We start from the raw sequence: 26,954 nt of genomic DNA, 5'->3' as shown, positions 1-26,954 counted from the left end.
AGTAATGGATACCTATTTGACTCAGTTTCAAAATGCCCAGATGAAGGCGATTCTGAGGCCTGGTTCTAGGGTTCCGTTTGAAACCTTCATTTCCGATCAATGTTCGGAGGCTGAGTCAATGTTCTACTTGATGAAACACAAGGATCCAGAGTCCCTTGCTCTTAAGTTTGTTGACTATCTTAACCCTTCCCACAAACTTGATACCTGTCAAGAGTGTGCTTAACCGAGTCAAACGGTTTCACATAAATTGAAACGGAGGGAGTACTAGATATTGAGGATGACCCCGCTTGGCATAGTGCCGAGACCGGCTCTGATAATACAGGGGCAACAAGTAATTTCAAAGTTGGTGTGGACTGTTTAGGCAGGTTTTCTGTTGCATTAGGAGGTAAGTGTATTGCTCATACTGCTAAAGAGCAGCTGTCTGCTTACTTGGTTGCCCCACAGTGGGAGAAGCACCATGCAGCTCTCAATGCACTTGCTTGCATTGCTAAAGGTTGCTCAAAGCTGGTACGTACAATACCTGTCTAAATATATTAGTAGTTGGTTTGATTATAATAGATATAACATTATTTCAATTCCTAGCATTTAAGAGGTGCCTTTTGCTGGCAATTTGCTTAAATATCTAAGATAATTTGCCCCTATTCTGTACCATAATGCTTTACACTATGTTTATTACGTGTTTAAAGTTATCTTTGATTTTTTAATCCTTAGGCAATTACTCCGTAAACATGGCTTCTTTTTGGTATTACAGGTGATGTTTAAGAATCTGAAGCAACCAGTGAATATGGCTCTAAGTTGTTTCCAAGATCCTCATCCTCGAGTCATACTGGCTGCTTGCGAGGCAATTCAGAACTTGTCGACTGTCTACTGTCCAGATTATCGAGAACAATACCATAACCAAGCAGTTCCTGCATTAGCTGCAACTTTGGATTATTCTCACCCAAGAGTGCAGGTTTGTCCTATGTGATAGTATGTGCTGTTCATGGATTCTGCAAGTTTCCTAATAAACAATTGCAAGCTAAAAAAAGGATTAGATTTTCGATCATTGATACATGAAACAACCAACAAAAGTTTTTATTCTTACTGCACCCCTCAACAAGGGGTCTCATATACCATAAAGTTTCTTTAGCCTTGCCTAAGTCTGATACCCCCTTTAATTTTTTAAATTGTAATTTTATCCACAAAGAGAATATTGATTCCTAACAATGTTGCGTTTAAGAGTAAATATTCCACAGTTCTCGGAGTTGGCTCTTTATCAGACCACCCATCTTATTTCATTCTGCTTGATTTCTTGATAATCTTTGAGATAATCTAAGAAGTCTCTTGGCTATATATGACTTCATTTGCTTTGCTGTAAGGCTCGTTCCCAATTGGTCCTTGACAATCACTTTTTCATTCTCAAACACGAGGCAAATTAAGGATTATATTGTGTAATATCTCTTCTAGAATTTCTTACAATTGATGTTATTAACTCTTTCTAATTTATTGGCTTCGGCAGTGTGTTTCTGGAAATTTTATGTTATGACTTTATTTGGGTTGCAATAAGAGCACTCTTGCTGACTTACAAGAACATTGAATGATTCTACTATATGAGATTATAGAGGAAGTAATAATTACTACTAAATGTCAGTGGAGGTTCGGAAAAAATACATAAGCCTAAAGATGTGGTAGATGTGAATCCGTTCAGTTGCTGATGCCAAGTAATTTGGTCCTTTTACATTTTTGGCATTTTTATAGGCATCTGCCGCGTTAGCTCTCTGGAAGTTCTGTGAGTGCAACAAGCCAGAAACTTTGAAACCTTACCTGGATGAATTAGTTAACAAACTGCTTGTACTTATACAGGTGTGTCAATATAGAGGTCATCGAATTATAAAGATATGTCACTGCTGACAACTGCAAGGGGACTAATGATGTAATTTTCCATGTCCTTTTATTGCTTGAAATGCAGAATAGCAAACTAATGGTCCAAGAAGCAGCATTGAGGGCGTTGTCTCGTCTTTCTCTATCTGTTAAGGTATTAACTGGCGCATTTATTCTCGACTCCGTTCTATTTCTTCTTATATTATCAATCATGAAGGCTAATATATTAAACGTCAACAGGGGCACTTCTGGACCTACTATGACACTGTTATGCCACACTTGAAAGCTGTCCTGAGAAATGCAGATCTTAAGTCTAATCACAGACTTCATGGCCTAGCGTTGCAGTGCATAAGCTTTGTTGGGTCTGCTGGTGGCAAGGAGAAATTTAGAGAAGACGCAGAGCAGGTCTTCTACCAACTTTGCCGAGTACTGAACACACGTATTGATGCCATGCTTATAGGATTGTGTCACGACCCAAAATCCTAACATGTTGTGATGGCGCCTATCTCAGTACTAGGCAAGCCGACAACATCAATAACCCACGATTTCCTTTAAGTTTGAAAACATAATGTTTAATACAATACAAAAAATCTAGCAAATTCCAATACAACACTCCCAAAACCTGGTGTCACTGAGTACATGAGCATTTATACATTACAAGTCTAATAATAATCTGAGACCAAATATAATAACAAAAGGATAGGGAAGGAGAGACAAGGTCTGCGAAACATGGCAGCTACCTCTGTATCTCCGAAAAATCGACTGTACAAAAGAATCAACACCTACTGTATCCGGGATCACCTGGATCTGCACACGAAGTGCAGGGTGTAGTATGAGTACAACCAACATAGTAACTAATAATAATAAATAAGAACTGAAGGTAGTGACGAGCTTCACAACTAAGTCCAAATATAGTACTTTTCCACATAAAAGGGTAGTCATGCTCTCAAGTTCAACATTTAGAAATTCATAGTAATTTAATATCAAATTTAACTGAAACAGACAATAATGTTTTTCTGAAATTTCCAAAAATAATGATATATGACAACTGAAATGCAGCAAATAATGAAATCAATGCATCCTCTCAGAGTAACAGTCACTCAGTCCTCCCATTCATTCCAACCTCACAGTCACTCATCACTCGGCACTCGGCACTCGCACTCAATAGGGACCTGCGCTCACTGAGGGTGTGTACAGACTCCGGAGGGGCTCCTTCAGCCCAAGCGCTATATCAAGCCAATCATGGCATAAATCAATAAACATGATGCGGCGTGCATCCCAATCCATAAATATCCTCACAATTAGGCCCTCGGTCTCACTCAGTCATCAACCTCTCCAGTCTCTCGGGCTCTCATAAATCAGGATAAGCAGCCCAAAAATAGTGATATGACGCATTAATAATAAATAAGAGAGACTGAGGTATGATATAAAATGAATAAACATGACTGAGTGAAAAAGTACAATTTGAACATATTATTCAACTACAAAAATGACCCCAGTGGGTACCAACAATAACAATATATGCATAAGCATGATTTTTAATACGAGTCTCAGCTCAATTTTCTCTAACATGTAGAGGATGTACAGATATCAATAGATTTTTCAACTATACAGTCCCAAGGAATTTGGCCAAGTCACAATTCCTACGGTGCACGCCCACACGCCCGTCACCTAGCATGTGCGTCACCTCAAAACCAATCACATAACACATAATCCTGGGTTTCATACCCTCAGGACCAAATTTAGAACTGTTACTTACCTCAAACCGTGTAATTCTTTATTCCGCTATGCCCTTGCCACGAGAATTTGTCTCCGAAAGCCTCGTATCTAGCTACAATTAATTCGATTCAGTCAATACCAATTATTGTAATTAATTCCATAAGAAAATACTAATTTTTCAATAAAATCCGAAATTAACTCAAAAATTACCCGTGGGGCCCACGCCTCGGAACCTCACAAAGGTTACAAAGTATGAACGCACATCCAACCACGAGTCCAACCGTACAAATTTTACCAAATTTCGACATCAACTCGAGCCTCAAATCTTTAATTAAAATCTATAAAGATTTCTATCATTTTTAACCTAATCTTTACCCATTTGAACTTAACAATCTTTCCACAACCTTATTGGTATGTATACATAATACTCTTACACCTAAGAATCATACTATTATTCACCCATATTTACTCTAAACTCGAAATTGAAGAATTAGGGAAAGAAATTCTTACCTCTTTGAAGCCCTAGCAAGATCCTTGTGAAATCTTCAAAACTTGAACAAGAATTGATGGATAAATGACTAAGTCTTTGCTTTCTCTCTCTAAAATGCTCTCACCTCTCTCTAAAATGTCAGATTTTGGCTCAAAAATGAGCCTCAAGGGCTATAAATCGAAGTTGGGTCGGGTCAAAAATTAGAAAGAATGGAAGCTGTGATGCAGTTATGCAATCGCATAACTGGTATGCGGTCGGCATATCGGCCGCATAATTTGGCCTCCAAAACTGGGCGTAACTGACCCGGTCTGCGGTCATTATGCGACCCGCATACTTGTTCTGCGGTCGCATAATGCACCGCAAAACAGGTCTGCGGTCGCATAGTGCACCGCAGATTTTTCTCAAATCTTGCCCCTCTCCTGATCCACTTTGCGACCATTATGCGGTCCGCAGAGTGATTTTGCGACCACTACGGTCGCAGAAATGACCCTTTTTTCCGACAAAAATTTTCTTTACATATTGGTGCATTGCTCAACCCAAAAAGTCCGAACTAATCTTTGTACTAATTGATCTACCTCGGCACTACCAAACCTTAATTTCCTTAGCAAAATTTCTCCGGGGTCGTTACAAATAAGTCAACATCCGGTCAACTTTTTCAACTTAAATTCTAAACCTTGGAACTAAGTGCTCCAAATCATTTCAAAACTTCACCGGACCCAAACCAATTATCCCGGCAAGCCAAATAACAACTGTAATTCACAATTCGAGCAGTAAATGGGGAAACAAAATTGCAATAGTCAAAACGACCGGCCGGGTCGTTACAGATTGACACATCTTTTTTAGTTCCTTACTGATCATGGGATACTGAACACATATATTGATGCCATCGATTGGGATTGCTTTGTTCTTATTTCGTTTGTTATGCTTTATCACATGGCTTTATCATAGCCAAACCATAATATAGATTACTTTTTTTTGGGTTTCAACTTCTTTCAACAATTATGTGCAACAAAATAATGACAGTGTTACTTTTCCACCTCTCTTGGCATTCTTTTTATTGTCTTGGCATGTGCTGGTGTTAGCTTATTTACCTTTGGTCATTTCTCAACATAGAGCTTACTTCGTATTTATTTCCTTTTTATTGTTGTCATTAAAGGTTATGGAAGGGATTATATCATTACAAGGATTATACTCGAAGGGGGGTGAACCTATTTCTTTGAACTTGCTAAGGGTATGTCTAAATTACTCGATTTTAAGATCAAATTTCTTTTTAGATTGGCCTTTTCTTATTTTCTTAGTTTCATTGCAGACATGTGGTAACATTTGCACTTGTTTGGGACGGGATTTTCTTCCTTACACGAGTGAAGTCATGCCCTTTTTTATTATTCAATGTGCTCAACTTGAACCTGTTTCAATCTGTTTAATCCTCTGCTGCTATGCTGACAAATTAGAGGAAGACTTCTACCCATGGATTCCCCAGGTTGGCATGAATGATCACCTGCACGTTTTCATTTTCTCATGTATTGGGAGCCTTGGCGTAACACATAATGTTTCTTCCATGTGACCAGGAGGTCACCGATTCGAGCCGTGGTAACAGCATCTTGCAGAAATACAGTGTAAGGTTGCGTACAATAGACCCTTGTGATCCGACTCTTCCCGGACCCCGCGCATAGCGGGAGTTTAGTGCACCGCGCTGCCTTTTTTATGTATTGTTGAGTGAAGTCAAATTAAAACAAGGGATATCAATGGCTTAAGGCATGAAACAGGTTGTTTCAATCGTCTTACCGCTTCTGAAATTCCATACCCACAATGTCAGGAAAACAGCTGTTGAAGGTGAGAATTCTCGTGATTTCATAAGGTTTCTTTGTTTTCAAGTAAGTTCTCCACTTGCTGATGCAAATTTTCTAATTTTTGCATGTTCAAGCCATGTATAACCTGTTGTATTCTGCTAAACTGGCTGTTGAGAAAGGGATTGCGCAAGGTGGAAGTGAGTCATATTTCACAAAGTTGTCAGACGATATAATATTGTCTTTGATAGAAGCTTTGCATGAGGTTGTCCTTAATTAACATCAGTACTTATGTTGTTTCTTTTTTCCTTTTTTGTTCTGGGTGCGCAAAATGTTTAAGGTCCAATTGGATAAAGAGAAAGTGACAATTGATTTGTTATCTCACGCAGGAGCCTATGATAGAAGTATGTCCATTCATGTTGGATAGATTGAATGATTGCCTGCAGGTTTGGTTCTAACTAAGACAGTTTCTTTAGCTAGCGTATGGACATAGATTTGATTGAAGCTTAAAAAAAAAAGTTTTTGAAAATTGAAGTTGTGTTTGGACATGCATTTTATTTGAAGAAAAGTTGAAGTTTTGTGATTGGAAGAAAATTTCATCCAAAAATCAGTTTTTGGGAACTTAAAATTTCTTTTTCCAAAACATGATCATATTTCATAAACAAACAATGTTTTTCAATTTTCTTTTTTTGAAAAAATGAAGCCAAAATTAATGGCCAAACGGGAGCAAGTTTTTAATCCAAGCTCTGCAGTGTTTCTTTTGAACTTTTTATGTTCCAACTTGATCATACTGTTGGCCTTTACATTCCCATACAGTAAATTACTCCAATTTTTTCTCCTTCAATAATCAATATTCCCTCCATTTCAATTTAGATGAGGTACTTTGACTCAGCACGGAGTTTAAGAAAAAAAAAGACTTTTGAAACTTGTGGTCTTAAAAGCTTAAGGGGTAAAAGCTTTGTGGACTATGACATTTGTGTGGTTATAAAAACTTATCATTAATGATAAAATGGGTAAAATGAAGAATCTAAAGTTGAATTATTTTCAATTTTAGAAATGTGTCATTTATTTTGAAACAGACTAAAAAAAAAAGTAACTCATCTAATTTGAAACGGAGGGAGTAGTAATCTATACATAACACTTGTCCAAACTCATATCAATTATATTTATTCCATTTAGAAGCAAAAGAAAGCTTAGCACATCTCTTATACAGAGAAGATATGAGGACAAAGAACAATGACTTGCATGCTAATATGTTCAGGGGATCAAGTAAAGTAGGAGCTCCTTATTTAATTCTTACTTAGTGTGTGAATCAAAGCCTACACAGACATGGTTAAACTTTATTAAAATGCTTAAACATTGACATTTGAAATTAAATAGGATTTTAAGTGGGAGATTTTCACTAATAGTATCATTTGGTTACATCGTTTAAATTTTGACCCTGTTAAGTAAAAATTTTCTTTTTATGTATATACATTCTATGTTGATACCCCTTGACTTCTTCGTAGATTTACTTCTTTATATTGATCCCCGCATAAAACATTCTAGCTCTGCTACTGGCCTCAAGGTTACCTTAAATACTACCATAATTAGGGCATTACAAGTTTCAAGCAGAGACGAGAGATTTTGGTTTGCTAACGTATCTCTTAATTCATATAGACGCTTCTACTCTAAAAACAATTCATGTTTCTCTTGCACAGAATCTGCCATTAACAACCATTGAAGTTCATCTCGAGGCTTTAAACTGATATGCAAATATATTTAGAAATAATAATTAATTTGATACGAGTATAGAAAAGAAAACCTGATATAGTTTCAAAATATTGCAACTGTGTGAGAATGCACCGGAGAAAAATCTTATTAATCAATTAAAGTATGGTACAACACCTATTTATATATAGTGATTACATAATAATATGTATCTACTTTCCGATGTGGGACACTATACATGACTAACTACTTAACACTCCCGCTCAAGCCCGTGCATATAAATCATATGTACCGAGCTTGTTACAGATGTAACTAATACGAGAACCAGTAAGAGACTTAGTGAAAATATCTGCTAGCTGATCATTCGACTTTACAAACTTTGTAACAATATCTCCTGAGAGTATCTTTTCTCTGACAAAGTGACAGTCGATCTCAATGTGTTTAGTCCTCTCATGGAATACCGGATTTGATGCAATATAAAGAGCAGCTTGATTATCACACACCAGTTCCATCTTGTTGATTTCTCCTAACTTCAACTCCTTGAGCAACTGCTTGACCCAAACGAGCTCACATATTCCCATAGCCATGGCCCGATATTCGGCTTCGGCGCTAGATCGAGCAACTACATTCTGTTTCTTGCTCTTCCAAGAGACCAAATTACCTCCAACTAGAACACAATATCCAGACGTAGAATGTTTATCAGAAGGTGATCCTGCCCGATCAGCATCTGTGTACCCAACAATCTGCTCGGGGCCTCGATCCTCGAATAGTAACCCTTTGCCTGGAGCTGACTTTATATATCGAAGAATGCGAACAACTGCATCCCTATGACTATCACAGGGAGAATCCATAAACTGACTTACAACACTCACCGGAAAAGAAATGTCAGGTCTAGTCACTTATATCTGGTAGGATCTCGCAGAAGCTTAGCATTCAGATCCATATGAGTGTCAACAGGTCTGCAGCCCATCATTCCAGTCTCTTCAAGAATGTCTAACGCATACATCCGTTGTGAAATAACAATACCTAAGGTAGACTGAGCGACCTCAATACCTAGAAAATACTTCAATCTGCCCAGATCCTTAGTCTGGAAGTGCTTAAAGAGATGCTGCTTCAGATTAGTAATACCATCCTGATCATTGCCAGTAATAACAAGATCATCAACATAAACCGCCAGATAAATAAACAGATTAGGAGCAGAATGCCGATAAAACACAAAGTGATCAGCTTCACTACGAGTCATGCCAAACTCCTGAATAAATATGTTGAACTTACCAAACCAAGCTCGAGGGGACTGTTTCAAACCATATAGTGACCTACGCAATCGGCATACAAGACTACTAGACTCCCATTGAGCAATAAAATCAGGTGCTTGCTCTATATAAACTTCTTCCTCAGGATCACCGTGAAGAAAAATATTCTTAATGTCTAACTGATAAAGAGGCCAATGACGTACAACATTCATGGACAAAAAAAGACGAGCATATGCTACTTTAGCCACGGGAGAGAAAATGTCACTATAATCAAGACCAAAAATCTCAGTATATCCTTTTGCAACAAGAAGAGCCTTACGTCGATCAACTTGGCCATCCGGGCCGACTTTTACTGCATAAACCCAACTACAACCAACAGTAGACTTACTTGAAGGAAGAGGAACAAGCTCCCAAGTGTCACTTAAGCTCCGAAGTGTCACTCGCATGTAAAACGGACATATCGTCAATCATAGCATGTCGCCATCTTGGATGAGATAGTGCCTCACCTGTAGACATAGGGATAAAAACAGTTGACAAAGATGATATAAAAGCATAATGAGGTGATGACAGACGATGATAACTTAAACCGACATAATGGGGATTAGGATTAAGTGTGGATCGTACACCTTTGTGGAGTGCAATTGGTTGACTAAGAGGAGACAAGTCCGCAGTAGGTGCAGAATCTGATGCAAGACATGAATCACCTGGGCCTGATGTTAGATGTGAGCGACGATGATAAGTCAAGAGTCTTGGAGCTGCAGAAGGTTGAATTGGACTAGGTGGTGGAACTGGAGCTATATGTGGTGGAACTGGAACTATAGGTGGTGGAGTTACAACTGGAGATGTAGGTGGTGGAGCTGCAACTGGAGCTGTAGGTGGTGAAGTTGGAGTTGTAGAGGAAGATGAATGGGAGATAGTAACTGAATGTCCAAAAGATAAAACTGGTAGCACCTCAAAGATATCTAAGTGATTACCTGGACTTGTGAAGTATGATTGGGTTTCAAAGAAGGTAACATCAGTGGACATAAGGTACCGCTGGAGGTCAGGAGAAAAGCATCGATACCCCTTTTGCGTTCTCGAGTACCCCAGAAATATGCACTTAAGAGCACGATGAGCTAACTTATCTTTTTCTGGAGTAAGGTTATGAACAAAACACGTGCTTCCAAAGACACGGGGTGGAAGAGAGAACAAAGATAAGTGAGAAAACATGACAGAGAATGAAACTTGATTCTGGATAGTTGAACATGACATACGATTAATAAGACAGCAAGATGTAAGAACTGCATCCCCCAAAAACACAACGGAACATGAGATTGTATGAGTAGGGTACGAGCAGTTTCAATAAAATGTCTATTCTTTCTTTCAGCTACCCCATTTTGTTGAGATGTGTACGGACAAGATGTTTGATGAATAATCCCATGAGAGTTCATAAACTACTGAAATGGGAAAGACAAATACTCTAGAGCATTATCACTACGAAATGTGCGGATAGAAACCCCAAACTGATTTTGAATTTCAGCGCAGAAGGTCTAGAAAATAGAAAACAACTCAGATCGATTTTTCATCAAAAATATCAAAGTGCACCCGGAATAATCATCAATGAAACTGACAAAGTAGCAGAATCTCAAGGTAGAACTGTCCCGATTAGGACCCCAAACATCTGAATGGACTAATATAAAAGGTGACCCTGCTTGATTATCAAGACGCCGAGGGAAATGGGAGCGGGTATGCTTACCGAGCTGACATGACTCACACTCTAGAGTGGACAAGTGAGATAAACCAGGTACCATTTTCTGAAGTTTTGACAAATTGAGATGTCCCAACCGTTTAAGTAATAAATCTGGTGAATCGATAACAGGACAAATTGTTGAAGGAAGACAAGATATGAGTCCATGTAATTTTGCAAGGATAAGGTAATAAAGTCCATCTGATTCATGTCTGTTACCAATGATCCGCCCTGTACTGCGTTCCTGTATAAAAACAAGGTCATCAAGAAATAAAACAGAACATTTAAGTGATTTGCCTAAGCGACTAACGGCTATGAGATTAAAAGGACTACCGGGAACATAAAGAACTGAATCTAAAGGTAAGGAAGGAAGTGGATTTGCTTGACCTATTCCAGTTGCCATAGTTTGAGACCCATTGGCCATTGTGACTGTTGGAAGAGATTGAGAACATGAAATAGTAATGAAAAGAGATTTGTTACTAGAAATATGATCAGATGCACCTGAATCAATGACCCAAGACTCAGAGGTTAGAAGATTGGGAGACACAAGTCACGCTACTATCTGTTTGAACAATGAAAGTTATCCCTTAAGATGTCTGTTTACATGTTTTGTACTGAAGAAACTCCATGTAATCCGGTAAAGAAACCATCTGGATTGGATTCAACGAATTGTGAGTTAAAGGCTTCTGACAAATGCCATGCGCCGGAAAAAGCAGAATTTTTCTGGGAATTACCCTTCTCACTAAAAACTCACTGTTCACACCGAAAAAATATAAAAATGGTCGGAATTTGATTTTAATTGGATGGGTAGGTTGAGATTTGCGAGGAGAAGAGACTGTTCTGAAGAAATTTTCCCAAAATCTGGCCGGGAACAGTCTCACGCACCGGCGCGTGGACGTCGGATCTTCGCCGGAAAACTTCTTCCGAGTCGCTGGAATTTATGCACAACGATAAATTTCTCATGGTTGCTCTAACACCACATGACAATGCACGGGAGAAAAATCTTATTAATTAATTAAAGTATGGTACAATGCCTATTTATATACAGTGATTACATAATAATAGATATCTATTTCTCGATGTGTGACACTAACTACTTAACAAACTCAAATAAATTAAAAATCAATGGGCAAATCCAATCGAGCAGGAAAAAAGAAGTTATGATACAGTATAGAAGCATATACATGTGTGTTCATTGCTAGTTACAATTTTCTAACATCTTTCATGCAACTTTCATATAACATCATACAACTCATCATACAATTTTCATAACATTCATACAATTTTGATACATCTTCCAACGTGGGTTCATTGCCAATTACTGTTTTCTATTATCCTCCATACAACATCATACAACTTTCATATAATTTTCATACAACATCATACAACTTTTCGTATACAATTTTCATACAATTTTGATACATCTTCAAACGTGTGGTCAGTTACAGTTTGCCTGGTATGCTTCATACAACATTATACAATTTTCATACAATATCGTACAACTTTCGTGTAACATATGAACCTTCATTGCCAGTTAGGTTTGCCTATCACCCAAATCAATGTCGTTATGTTTCTGGGGACTTCTCATTGATGTAGCTTTCTTAGACATTGTTACTCTAAAATGGGGCCTGATAATCGAATATATGAAGTTCATATCAACAATATTTCAATGTGGATTCTAGGTTTAGTTCGAGAGATATGAAATCAGTACCCAGTAACTTAATAAGAGATGATTTTAGAGAGAGAATTTGATAAATTGTCTTAGAGAGAGAGAAATTTTGAAAATGAGAAAGAAAATAATTTGACATGATTAAAGATGTGGGGTTAGCTAGGAGACGTGGGGGTGGATGAGAGGTATGGGTGGGTGGGGGGAGGTGTACGGTTAGTACCCATTTAATGTGCTAGAATTAAGGATCTTCCTTTTCAACTTTGTATCAGTGTTTTAAAAGGCGTGGGCGTAAGTCGGGACGTTTTACATATGTCTCAGCAGGGCGTAAGCCCCATAGGTATTTAATTTTTAATATTTTATAAAATAATATAATGACAGTTAATATTTATAAACAGGTAAAATTGCATAAAAATTGAAGAAAACTATATATATGTATGCTCCATCCCCACAAAAACTAATCAAAACAATCTATTATACGTTACTTACAAGCACAAGTAATTTGAGTCTAAAAGAATAAAGTTTTCTATATGCTGGAATAAAAAGGATGATTAACTTGCAATTTGAACTTTGAATTTGCTGCTATGAAGAAAAATATAGTTCTCTTTGTATTTGTAAAAAAAATTAAACATTCGTTGCTTTTGGGAAATATTAGCAGACTAGCGGACAAGATAAAAAATTGGGAAAACCATGAATTAGGGCTTAAAAAATTAAAAAGGGTCTTTACTTTTAAATTTAATACTTTTGAGTTCTTTTTTAAACTTTTTGAGTAATTACCAAACTGACTTTTGAGAATTTGGGTATTATATGAAGGATTAATTTAACAAATTTTCTTTTAATTTGAAAAAGTCTCTGGGGCTTACTCCTTACTAAAAATACGCGCCCCGAACGACCGGGCGTACGCCCCAAATTGCGGGGCGTACGCATCTTGAGACTTTCGCCCCACCATCGCCCCGGGGCATTTTTGGTACGCCTCGCCCCGGGACTCGCCCCAGAAATGCCTTTTAAAACAGAGCTTTGTATACAATTGATAAATATAGTTGTATTAGGTAATTAAATAGGAACCTCCCTAATAGTGGTAATTAGGTTTATAGTTTTGCATACATAGGCAAAAATTCCTTGTTTAATTCATCTTGACCCAGGCCCAAAAATCACCCCAGGCTTCTGAGACCCCTCCAAACCATCCAAACAAGTCCAAAAACATTATACAGGTCTATCCAAGGTCTCGAAACATGAAACGAAGCGTAACTGCTCAAATCGAGGGCTAAAGTCAATGTAAAGAATCCTAAAAAGTTCCAATTTGCATGTAATGGCGCCGAAACACCCCTGAACCCCTCGGGATCCAAACCACCCATACCCGCAAGTCCCAAACCATTGTATGAACCTATAGGAAGTCTCAAATCAAGAAACAGGGTGTTAAAACTCAAAATGACGGTTGGGTCGTTGCACATATATAGGCAAAACTTCATTGTTTAATCCATCTTAACCTAGCCCATTTCAACCCAAGTAGCATTTCAGTCTATTTTAACCAATCCAGATTCAGCCCAACCTCCCGGTTTGACACCCCTGATTTTCAGTTATCTGTTTCTTCTTTCAGATCTGTGGACCACTTGTCAATGAAGGTCAGCTTCATAGAATAGTGGATGAGGTAAAGCATGTCATTACAGAAAGTTCAAACAGAAACGGAAAACTCAAAGAGAGAGCAAAATCAGAAGACTTTGATGCTGAGGAAGATGAATTGCTGAGGGGGGTAAAAGAGCAAGAAGATAATATTTTTGTCCAGGTATGTTCCATTTTTAAGTATGAAGTTCAGATATAAGTAACACATTGTTGTACTCTTTATGCAATACTCACGTTGGTTCTACTGCTATTATCGAATATCTTGAACTTCTTTTCTTTTTTTAATCAGCTCCGTCGAATATTAAAAACATTGATCAAAACCTTCAAGGCAGCATTCTTGCCTTTCTTTGACGAGCTGTCATCATATCTTATTCCTATGTGGGTAAGTGCAAGACATGATAACCACCTTCATTCTAACACTCTACTTATTTATTTATATCTATATATATCTTATTCCTTTTTTTAATTTAATTTTTTCACTTTTTTTTGCTTCTGCTCGGAAACAGCCTCTCTACTCCTTTGTGGTAAGGGTAAGGTCTGCGTACACACTACCCTCCCCAGACCCCATTAGTGGGATTTTACTGGGTTGTTGTTGTTGTTGTTGTTGTTGTTGTTGTTGTTGTTGCTTCTGCCAAGGGCAAAGAAAATACAGCTCAAAAGAGATGTACACCAATTGATATCTTTGCTAGCCTTGTGATGGAATGCCCTGAAGTGACTCTGAAGTGGGTTTGTGTGTATGAGTTTTTCTTAAATGGCTGGGTTCACCGTTTTGATAAAAATTATTTCCTATGTCCAACTAGGTACTGTGATGTATTTCTACCTTTGTTTTTGGATGCAAGCAATGACGAACATCCAACAGTTAGACAGGTACGGGAGCCTTAGTTGTTGCTGAGAGGTTTTCTTATTCAAGTTGCTCCTAATTTGATTTAATCAAACATCATTTTGTCGTGTTCAGCGTGCGCTTTATGGACTTGAGCTTTATGCGGAATATGGTGGTGCCGTTTTCAAACATTTTGTTACAGGTGTAATATCGTTAAATGTGATATTGAGATCCTTCTCATCATGGGGAACTAGACAAAAAGTGCTATAATAGTTTTGTGCTTACTAAATCTTATGACATTATTCAGAGGCTGTTTCAAGGATCAATGTAGTGATAATGCATTTTCGAGCTCGTGAACCTGAGAATGAAAACGTATATTATTCTGCTGTTTTTGCACTTGGTAAGATATGTCAGTTTCATTGGGAAAGCATTGGCTCGGCCCAGGTTTGTCCTTTTTTAAAATCCCTAATGTTTATTTGTTAGTGCATTCTTATGCCTTCAGGTCATATATGCTTGAGTTGGAATTCTGAATTTTGAAGGGTCTTTACTGAAATTTAGTAATGGCATACTTGTTTCTGTCTTCCTAGTTATTTCGCTATCTCTTTATTTTTCTCCCTCTTTCTGTTGTTCTCTTGACTATTTGATACATTTATTTCCCTTCTGATTGACCTTCTGCTTTCAGGAGAAAATGAGCAGTGGAGAGCTTCTGAATGTCGAACCACTTGACCTCAAATATCCCTGTCAGTTTCCTCATTTCCCATCTTTTCTTCTCTGTTATTGTAGCATTATATTTTCATAATCTTTTTAATGCTTTTCTCTATGTGTGTATAATGGGGTTGATCAGTCGAGCTGAAGAAACAGATCAGTTGCTCGCTTCATTTGTCAAATAAGACTGAAAACCATGTCGCTTTTAGGGTTAATCAGTAGCAATTTCGATTTCTTGTACACATTATTTTCAGGTCAAAACGACGAATGCCAAAAAGTATTGCGTTCGTCCCAACAAAGGGATTGTGTTGCCTCGATCGACTTGTCATGTTGTAGGTAATTTCACCCACTAAGAAAAAGAAAAACGATACTGTGCAATGAATTTTTTGAAAGTGAAGTCATCTAAGGTCAATTGAATTTTGCGGATGAAAATTTAAATAAATGGGGATTAAACTTTGATAGAAGCTGTGTGTTTTATGCAATTAAAGTCATGGTTAGTCATTTGTGTTCATTTTTGCATCTTCTGTAGTAACAATGCAAGCGCAGAAGGAGGCCCCTTCTGACATGCAATGCAAGGACAGATTTTTACTTAGGAGTGTAGTTGCAAATCCTGGCACCACTCCAGAAGATTTTACCCAGGAAATGGTACTAGTACTAACCATTTAATATTTTGAATTTGTCATGACTTCAAAATTGTAACTCCATTGCAGTATTTTACTGTCATGCTGGTGTTTGGGTGAAAATTTAATAAGTTTTATTAAATGGTGGATCATAGCAGCTTTAATTAGTGGCTATAGCATTTTAGTTTGTTGAACTGGTGACGATCTCCTTGTAGTTCAAGAAAGAAGCAGGACGTGTTGTTGATGAAAGCAGGTTGAGAGTGATTTATATTCCCCCACCTCAGCCACCATTCCCTGTCGCAGAATCCTCAAGGCAGTTCATGAAAGATATTGGCCATCTAGATGGTTTTGAGGTTGTTTACTTAATCACTTGTGATCATTGATTTGATATCATCGTTACCTTCAGGTGTCAAGAACGATATTGACACTGATGAGAAATCATCAGAGATGAACGTTCCGCTTGAACCAATCAACTTTTGTTAATACCGGTCTGATAAAGGTCTGTTTCATTGTGCATGTGCTCACATGTTGAAATATGATAAAAGCAAGCATATAGATTTTGTTCTTCGTAGATGAAGTGATGTTTCTCCACTGTACCAGGTAGTATTGTTATAATTTCTTCACAATTCTTATTCTGAATTTCTTGGTAGGTTGTTCCGTTTTGGTTGAATTGTCTGCCGATAAAGGGTGCCTTGGATGAAGCCAAATATGTTCATGACCTACTATGTTCAATGGTTGAAAGGTAATTGTCTTCACATTAGTATTTCATGTTGGGAAAAATAATAATCTCGCCCAGGAATAATATCCACGACAAATAATAATAACACAAGAGAGTAACAACGACACCAACTCTTTTAATGGATAAAATACAATACCCGAGCGGAGCAATATAACCACTATAATATTACAACTTAGTAGTGTCAAGATACTACTACAATCTTGAAAGAAATAATACTCTTTATTTAAAACACATTACTACAATATTACTCACACTCACTATTTATCTCACAGACTACAATCTGTGGATTACTCTCTCTAACTTCTATTGCTTCTCTCTTATTTTAGTGTGATTGAAATGAAGAATTGATGCATTTATTTATAGTAAGGGATGCCATTCAACTACTACAAAAAAGATGTCTTGTTGTTGATTTAGTCCTATAATGTTTCAACAAAATTAGGCACCTCCCATTTTCTTCAACAAAGTTGTCAATAAAGTTAGGCACCTCCCATTTACTTCTTTGTTTTTCTTCAATATGAGCCCCACAAATTTCGCCCTTAATTTTGATTTTTCTTTTTTATTCCAAGACTTGATCTCAATCTCTCAAAATTGTCAAACTTAAGAGGTTTTGTAAAGATATCTGCAGCCTGATCATGAGACTTCACATATTTGAGCATGACTTCCTTCTTGGCAATGCACTCTGTGATGAAGTGATATCTTGTATCTATATTCTTGCTTCGATCATGATACACCAGATTCTTGGCGAGTTCCTGTGCTTATTTGTTATCAATACAAATCTCTGTAGCTTCAATTTGTGGCAAATTGAGCTCCTTCAATAATCTTCTAAGCCAAATAGCATGACAGGTATATGATGTTGCTGCTATATATTCGGCTTCACAAGTCGAGAGAGTAACTATGGACTGTTTCTTTGAACTCTAAGAAATAACAAAATCACCCAAGAAAAACACAAAGCCAGTTGTGCTTTTTCTATCATCAGTATCTCTCGCATAATCACTATCACAAAATCCCATCAGGTTGAAATCATTAGAAGAAGAATAAAATAACCCAAAGTCGATCGTACCTTTTAGGCAACGAAGAATTCTTCTAGTGACTTTCAAATGGGTAGAGGTAGGAGCTTCCATGAAGCGGTTTGCTACTCCAACTGCAAAGAGTATATCTGGCCTGGTACAAGTCAAGTACCTCAAACTTCCCACAAGACTTTTGAAAAATGTGGGATCCACATTTTCTCCTTCATCAAACTTGGATAATTTTGTCCCACTCTCCATCAGTGTGTTCACGGAGTTGCAATCGAGCATATTGACCTTCTTCAAGATCTCCTTTGTATAGCTTTCTTGAGAGATGAAAATTCCATCCTCCACCTGCTTCACTTCTAGGCCCAAGTAGTATGACATGAGCCCTACATCTGTCATCTCGAACTCACGAGACATATCTTTTTTAAAAGCTTCAAACAAACTTGGGTTATTATCCGTGAAAATAAGATCATCAACATAAAGACAAACAAGTAAGATATCTCTATTAGTATGAACTTTAAGGTAAATAGCATATTCATGAAGACAACGAGTAAACCCATTCTCTTGAAAATACTTGTCGATGCAACTATTCCATGCTCGTGAGGCTTGCTTTAATCCATGTAAAACTTTCTTCAACCGCAACACTTTATCTTCATGGTTTTTGACCACAAATCCCTATGGTTGTTCAACATAGACTTCTTCTTCAAGATAGCCATTCAAAAAAGCTGACTTGACATCTAGTTGATGGATCTTCCACTTCATTTGTGCCGCCAAAGAGATAGGCAAACGAATCGTCTCCATGCGGGCAACAGGTGCATAGACTTCTTCATCATCAATGCCTTGCCTTTGCTTGTAGCCTTTAGCCACAAGTCGTGCCTTATATCTCTCCACATCTCCATCAGCATTCTTCTTTGCCTTGTATACCTATTTAACTCCAATTGCTCAATAACCCTTGGGAAGTGTTGTTAACTCCCAAGTTTTGTTCTTCTCTATTGATTCGATCTCCTCCTGCATGGCTTTTTTCCACCTTTTGTCTTCAACAGCTTCATCAAAGTTCATTGGTTCACTATCAGCAAAGAGACAATATAAAAAATCAAAATTAGTAACTTCCTCTGTGTCCTCACAGAGCTCTTGAATACTCATTGTCCTTTGCGGTTGTTCATTTGAACTTTCTTGAGAAGAGGGAGATTCAACATTTGTTGGAGAAAGAGGTGGAGTTGTATCATGTACAGGTTCCACGGTCTCTGGTTCTTCTTCATCACCAAAGTATGGAAGAAAATCATATGAAGTTTCTTCCGGAGCTTCCCAGTTCCATGCCAATTCTTCATCAAATTCAACATCGCAACTTACCACCATCTTGCCGCTACTTGGGTTGTATAGTTTGTAGCCTTTTGAACTAGTATCATAGCCAACAAACACATGCTTGATACTTCGATCGTCAAGCTTCGCTCTCCCTTGATGTGGCACATGAGCATAGGCTATGCTCCCAAAGATTCTCAAGTTCTTGACACTTAGATTTCTTCCACTCCATGCTTCTTGAGGGGTTTGATCTCTAACATTCTTTGTTAGAGACCTGTTGTTCAAATAAACTGTACAAGATACAGCTTCTGCCCAAAATTTCATGGGCATATTTTTAGCTTTTAACATACATCTAGCCATATTAAGAATCGTTCTATTCTTTCTCTCTGTAACTCCATTTTGTTGGGGTGAATAAGGTACCGTTAGAGGGCGACGAATTCCATGAGATTTACAAAAGTCATTAAATTCGTTTGAAGTGAATTCGCCTCCTCTATCGGACCTTAAACTTTTTATTTCATAGCCACTTTCTTTTTCTACAAGTATTTTAAAATTTTTAAAAGTAGAAAAAGCTTCAGATTTTTGGTTCATGAAATAAACCCAAGTCTTTCTACTAAAATCATCAATGAAAAGTAGAAAGTATTTACTTTTACCAAAGGAAGGTGGATTGATTGGTCCACACACATCAGTGTGAACAAGCTGAAGCGGCTTGGTTGATCTTGACATGGTCTCCTTTGGAAAACTCATCCTTGCATGTTTTTCAAGAAGACAAGCTTCACATAATTGATTGGGATGGCTTATTGATGGTATCCCATGCACCGTATTTTTTTCTCCCATTGATTTGAGCGCTTCAAAATTTAAGTTCCCAAATCGCATGTGCCAACACCATGACTCATCTTGCACATTAGCCTTCAAACACTTTGCATCAATTATCTTAAGATTCAGAGAGAATAATCTATTCTTAGCCATATGCACTTTAGCAATTAGAATTTCACTTGAATCTCTAAGCCAAAGATGCATATTTTTCATGTAGATGTCATATTCCTTTTCAAGAAGTTGGCCCAAACTCAAAATATTACTTTTTAATTTTGGGACATAATAAACATCTTGAATTAATTTGTGACTACCATCTTTATAGGAGATCAAAATCGTACATATCCCTTCAATTTGAATCTTTGAGATATCTCCAAAGGACACATTATTTCTCACCATTTTATTGATCTTCACAAACTTCTCTTTGCATCCACACATATGATTGTTTGCTCCATTGTCCAAATACCACGAGCTACAATCATCTTTGTTTTCTTCCTTGACTGCCATCAATAGCATTGACTCAACTTCTTATTTCTTGTCGTCAACAAGGTTAACTTTTTCTTCAACATTGCTACGACATTCCCAAGAGTAATGGCCAAATTTATGATAATTATAACACTTAATTTTTAATTTGTCATACCTTTGTCCATTATTTTCTTGGTAGTAGCCACGTTCTCTTACTCTTCTATATCCCCGACCATGACCTCTGAATGTCTGTTGGATTTTAACTTTATTGTTGAAGTTGTTAGCGTTACTTCTTCCTCTTCCATGACTGCCACGACCTCGTCCCCGTCCATTCCCTCGATAGCTCTTTTCACCTCCATAATCTTTGAAGGATGCTTGAGTTTTAAGAAATTGCTCCAATGGCACTTCTTGTCTCCTCTTGATCTTTTCTTCATGGGCCTGTAAAGAACCCTCCAATTGTTCTACAATCATAGAGTATAAATCTTTAGACTCCTCAATAGCACACACCACAAAATCAAATTTAGGTGTTAAAATACAAAGGATCTTTTCTTCCACACGGGCATCTTTTATGTCCTCCCCATATCTTCTTAATTGATTTACAATAGCCTTCACTTTTGAACAATAATCCGAAATGCATTCAGATTCTTTCATTTTTAAAACTTCAAAATCAGCCCTTAGAGTTTGAAGTTTTACCCTCCTCACCTTGTCAACTCCTTGAAGAGAATTTTGTAAAATCTCCCAAGCTTCATTTGAGGTGGTAGCATCTGCCATCTTCTCGAACATGGCATCATCCAGACATTGATGGATGAACGTGAGAGCTTGTTGATCCTTCTTCCTTGTCTTTGCTAAGACATCTTTTTCATTTTGAGGCAGAGCTTCCTCATTATTGGGTTTTGCATACCCTCTATCTACGATTTTCCACACATCCTGAGGTCCAAGAATGGCTTTCATACGTAGACATTATTTTTCATAATTATCTTTTATGAGACGGGGTACTGAAAAGACAGCGTACCATTATTTGTCATGGCTCTGATACCACGTTATTGGGAAAAATAATAATCCCGCCCAAGAATAATATCCACGACAAATAATAATAACACAAGAGAGTAATAACGAGACCAACTCTTTTAATGAGTAAAATACAATATCTGAGCGGAGCAACATAACCACTATAATATTACAACTTAGTAGTGTTAAGAGACTACTACAATCTTAAAAGAAATAACACTCTTTATTTAAAACATATCACTACAATATTACTCGCTCTCACTATTTATCTCACATACTACAATGTGTGGATTACTCTCTCTCTAACTTCTATTGCTTCTCTCTTATTTTGGTGTGATTGAAATGAAGAATGGAGGCCTTTATTTATAGTAAGAGATGCCATTCAACTACTACAAAGAAGATGTGTTGTTGTTGATTTAGTCCTATAATTTTTCAATAAAGTTAGGCACCTCCTATTTTCTTCAACAAAGTTGTCAACAAAATTAGGCACCTTCCATTTTCTTCAACAAAGTTAGGCACCTCCCATTTTCTTCTTTATTTTTTTAAATATGAACCCCACATTTCAAATCTTCATTATAATTTGATTCATATACTTTTATTCAGTAAAGCTAGGAAGAAAGATTACAATATAGATACTTGATTAGAGATATTTTCCATGGATATCTAGTTCTTTTATTTTATAATTTTCGAATTTTAGCTCACAGAGGCGGATCCAGAATTTGAACTTTATGAGTTTAGATTTGAAATTCTAATTTAATGAGTTCAAAATCTATTATTTATATATAATTAATGAGTTTTCTAACAGCTATACAAGGTCTCGAGTCGAAACTATGGGTTGAGGTGAACCCATAACTTCTTTTGTAGATACGCCACTCCTAGCTCATATATATTGCCTTTCTGTTCTTCACTGTTTTACCAAATTTTCTCACTTGCATGTTAGACAGACAACTTATTGGTCCCAACTATCAGGGCCTTCCAAAGATTATTTCAGTTTTTGCAGAGGTTGGTTTGAAATCATAACTATTTTATGAGTTGTTCATTTTGAGATTGACATAAAGATTTCTCAACTATGATTCTTTTATCTATTCTTGTAAGAAGAACAGTAAAACCTTTTGACATTTTACAAATTACATTTTTCTGTATTACTCGTTTGTGTTCTGTTTTTTTTTTTTTCAAGTATAAATTTTGGCTATCAAATCTCTAGCTGATAAGTATCTGATAAAAAACAAGGTAAGAATGTACCGATATGTAACATTCCTTTGTTTTCCCCCTTTGATTTAAATATCTTCATATATTGTGGAATATGGCCTTTTATCAAAGCTAAATTCTAGGTATATCTAAATTTTCAATAATTGACTGTTATTTCTTTTCTAGGTTCTATGTTCTGAGAAGGCTCTTGCTACAAAGAAAACTGCAAACAGCATGATTAACGTATTGAGGCATCTTCAGAAAACACTACCACCAGCCATGTGGGAATCAGCATGGTCTTATCTTTGCCTCGGCAGGTTGATGGAATTGAAATCCATTCTATCACCCAAAAAAGCCGTGAAAACAGCTTGTTGTAGAAATACAGGCTAAGGCTGCTTACAATAGCGGGAGTTTAGCGGATCTTGTGGTATTCGAAATGGATCAATGGATCAATTAAAAAAATAAACCGAAAAAATATTGAACCGTCAAATTGAAAAAAAAAATATTTTGCAAAATATTTTTATTTTTTTAAAACTAATGCATATGTAGTCCACTGCTTTAGGAGAGTTTTTTTTTTCCAGTTTTTTAAAATTTTTTTTTTTTTTTCAGTTTTTACAAAACAAATACTTTAAAAAAACTGAAAAGACTTAAAAAAATATATTTTGTAAATTTCTTTCTTTTTCTAGTTTTTACAGAATATATATTTTTCAGTTTTTAAAAGTATTTTAAAAAAAAAAAAAATTCAGGGCATTATTGATCCATTTTGAATAACACAAGGGCATTATTAGACCTATTTTATAACGGCAGGGTCATTTTTGGATTCAAATTTAAACGGGGGTTATAATTGATCCATTTCGAATACCACAAGGTCATTTTTGGGCCTTTTCCCTAGAATTAATGTCTTTAAAAGAAATTATTATAGCAACTTGTTCCTGTACCGGAAAAAACAATACAATATTATTTAATCTCATTTATTTCATTTTACGTGAAACTCTTTTTCTTAATCTTTCCCCAAAAAATGACACGTTTTTATTGCTCTTTTGGCATGTTTATAAAGGGAAAAAATGGTTGAATATTTCCGCTACCTTTGTTTCATTATATAAGGCATTCTTTCATTTTTACTCTTTTAGAAACAAGAGTGGCAACTTTTTATATTTGAAATTTTTTTAATTTTAAACTTCTTAGTTTACTCTTAATGACATGCTCTTATAACCATAAAAAATATCATAGCATGTATATGACCCAAGTTCTAAGAGTACAGTTAGTATGTGTAAAATCTCTTCTTTTCTTGCTTAAGCTTCACGATCCATTCAAATATCATCATATAAAATAAAATCGAGGAGTAATAAGAAATATTTCTTAGTAGTTAATCCTACAAAAATATTCAAAAGTTGAAGAAAATCAAATTTTAAAACTTTAAATTATGTTCTAACACTTGTCTTTCTTATTTAACTGGATTTTTGATTTGTGTATTAATTATTAAACAAATTTCAAGAAATGCAAACTAAATTCTCCATATTAGTGATTGATTTAACAACCTTTTCCGGAGCAACATACGCAAATGTTGTTTAAACCTATTTCTCCATGATCAATTAGTAACAGACCTAATCTACATCTATAATTAACAATGACCTTGGAGAAACGCATGCAGTGAATGAAAATTCATTTCCTTTCTCTTGTTTTAATGGAAATTTACTCTTTGATAAATTTATTCAAATCGAAGAGCTGAATTTTTTAAATGATACATTTTAGTGGGCCCTATTGGTATGACACCCTTCTTCAAAAACAAATGACAGCAAATGTACTTATTTACCATCAAATGCAGTAAATTAAGGTGGGGTCATTGATTCAGCAAACTACCCACACGTGCTCGCGGAACATGTGTAGCTGTTTTGGGTCTTGAAAATGGCTTAGAAGTTATTTACTAAACTGTGTGGTGGCATTTAGCGTAATAATATGCAAATGCAACGGCAAATATGTTTTCAGTGAAGCACGGATGTCAACGGAGAGGAGCCTGCTTCACCTGTTTCTACGGCTCTTCTTATATCGAAAGTATTTGATTTGTTTTTCCATCCATTAAATTTTGACGTTTTACTATTTATGAAGAGCCTAGTAGCTCATTATACTCGAAAAAGGCATTGCTCACATGAACGTGCGACTGATTGGAGTGATGGTGCTCAACTGATAAATTTAAGGTGGAGCCCACATGGGAAAAATAGCCAACAATAATGTTATAAATATATTATATTATGGATGTACGTCCTTCGGTAGATGTATTACGTGTTCTCGCCATTTGAGAAAAAATAAGAATAGAATGGTTTAATCATCGATGATAGAATAAAATTGCACGACAGGATAAGAAAGAAATAATGGTTCCTAAACTTCATATCCTCTGAAAGATAAGTACAGACGTCTCTGTACCGATCCTTCAGACTGTATTAAGCTTGCTCGTGACTCGTGAGACCTATGTAACTTGTCACGCTCCAAAATTCCCACCTTCGGGACCGTGATGTCGCCTAACATTTCACTTGCTAGGCAAGCCAACGTTATAATAATATTATCCATTTTAAAATAATTTTAAATTAATTAATAATAAAGAAATAAATGCGAAAGTAAAGTCTGAAATATAGTAATAATCCATAATAATAGCGATGTCTAAATACCATCCCTAGAGTCACAAGTACACGAGCTTGTAGAATGATACAAATAAGGGTGTGAATAAAATAAAGTTATCTCAAAGCAAACACACAGCTAAAGTAAAGTAGACGAGGACTTCAGAACTGCGGACGTTGTGCAGTTATACCTCAAGTCTCCTCTGGGTAGCTGAAATCCGAGCAAGTCTATGATACGCCGCTGGGACCAACTCCGAAATCTGCACAAGAAGTGCAAAGTATAGTATCAGTACAACCGACCCCATGTATTGGTAAGTGCCGAGCCTAATCTCGACGAAGTAGTGACGGAGCTAAGGAAGGTCACTTACATTAACCTGTAGGCAATAATAGTAATAACAACAATAATAGAGATAAATCAGGTAACTCATTTCAACAGTTGAAGCCAACTCAGCAATCATAACCAATTATTATTTCAATCAATTTCCGTTGCGGCGTGCAACCCGATCCTATAATATATTCATATTCAATTCTGTTGTGGCATGCAACCCGACCCCCCAATATAGACTTTTAAATAAGTCTGTTGCAGCGTGCAACCCGATCCCCCAATATAGACTTTTAAATAAGTCTGTTGCAACGTGCAATCCGATCCCCCAATATAGACTTTAAATAAGTCTGTTGCGACGTGCAATCCGATCCCCCAATATAGACTTTAAATAAGTCTGTTGCGACGTGCAATCCGATCCTCCAATATAGACTTTTAAACAAGTTTGTTGCGGCGTGCAATCCGATCCCCCAATATAGACTTTTAAATAAGTCTGTTGTGGCGTGCAATCCGAACCCCCATATAGACTTTTATTTTCGTTGCGGTGTAAAACCCGATCCCCCAATATATTTTAACAACTCATGAATGTAATAAAAAATACTTCAATAAATACCACGTTCAATGAGAAATTATTAAGCATCAAGGCACACAATAATTATAATTTATTTATGAATAAATAATGACAATTAGCAATTAGTTATGGAAATTATGGAGAAAATAGACAGTTTAATATTTAGTATGCTAAATGTCAAATAACAGTTATGACACATAAGTCAAATAAGCATGTAATAATTATTTTAGAAATTCAAGAATTAATATTTGACAAGGAATATGAGTGAAACAATTAATATAATAATTAATTCATGATTTAAAATGATTTATGATTTTTCAAGTAATTATGAAAGACAGGGGGATCTCCCGGAATATCATTCCGTAGTCCCAAAGTAAATATGCAAGACAGGGGGATCTCCCGGAATACCGTTCTGTAGTCCCAAAGTAAATATGCAGGGAGAACTTCCGAGAAATTGCCTCGTAGTCTCAAAAGTAAAGACACAGATCAAACGACAAATACAAAAGTTAACAGTAAGATTTCTACGGCTATACTGATAAAGAACAAGGAAAAAACAGAAAATCAACTAGGCATGCTCCACAGAGTTCAAGTAAGCAGTTAAAGCACATAGACATGCGATATTAGACTAAACAGGATAGCTACACATATTGGAATAACTCAATTAAGAATGAAAATAGATTAATACTCATTAGAATGGTATAACTCAAAATAAAAGAAAAATAGGTTGTTACTCAGTAAACGAAATTGGGTTTTATAACAACTAGCCCATGTACGTACTCGTCACCTCATGTACACGGCACTCACATATCACAATAGTTCCAAATCCTAAGGGGATATCCCCCACACAAAGTTAGGCAAGTCACTTACCTCGAGTCAAGCTCAATCAATCCGTAAGAATGCCTTTTCCTCGATTATCCGACTCCGAATGGCCCAAATCTATCCAAACACAACTGC

At 36.5% G+C, this 26,954-nt stretch overlaps 1 protein-coding gene across 1 annotated transcript; it reads left to right on the top strand.

Moving 5' to 3' along the window:
• The first annotated feature begins 243 nt into the window (after positions 1-243).
• Positions 244-23,075, top strand: LOC104095740 (uncharacterized). Its single transcript, XM_070187974.1, has 23 exons — positions 244-507; positions 752-952; positions 1,738-1,842; positions 1,949-2,014; positions 2,101-2,265; positions 5,226-5,300; positions 5,379-5,549; positions 5,836-5,902; positions 5,994-6,121; positions 6,246-6,302; positions 13,809-13,994; positions 14,121-14,213; positions 14,468-14,553; positions 14,632-14,698; positions 14,787-14,853; positions 14,959-15,095; positions 15,334-15,391; positions 15,496-15,566; positions 15,611-15,692; positions 15,886-16,001; positions 16,192-16,329; positions 16,627-16,718; positions 22,682-23,075. Exons 2-23 carry the CDS (start codon positions 755-757, stop codon positions 22,731-22,733), a joined length of 2,277 nt encoding a protein of 758 aa, XP_070044075.1. The 5' UTR covers positions 244-507; positions 752-754; the 3' UTR covers positions 22,734-23,075.
• Positions 23,076-26,954: the final 3,879 nt, after the last annotated feature.

Source organism: Nicotiana tomentosiformis, chromosome 11 (assembly GCF_000390325.3).
Source record: "Nicotiana tomentosiformis chromosome 11, ASM39032v3, whole genome shotgun sequence".
NCBI lineage: Eukaryota > Viridiplantae > Streptophyta > Magnoliopsida > Solanales > Solanaceae > Nicotiana > Nicotiana tomentosiformis.
The sequence above is the reverse complement of the archived record's forward strand: the minus strand, read 5'-3'. Positions and strand labels throughout refer to the sequence as shown.

What these genes read in the sequence shown, in the direction of transcription:
- LOC104095740 (XM_070187974.1), top strand. Translation starts at nt 755, where the DNA reads ATGTTTAAGAATCTGAAGCAACCAGTGAATATGGCTCTAAGTTGTTTC. An exon ending in AACTGCTTGTACTTATACAG is followed by an intron (nt 1,843 to 1,948) that starts GTGTGTCAATAT and finishes CTTGAAATGCAG; the next exon opens with AATAGCAAACTAATGGTCCA. An exon ending in AAGATTTTACCCAGGAAATG is followed by an intron (nt 16,002 to 16,191) that starts GTACTAGTACTA and finishes ATCTCCTTGTAG; the next exon opens with TTCAAGAAAGAAGCAGGACG.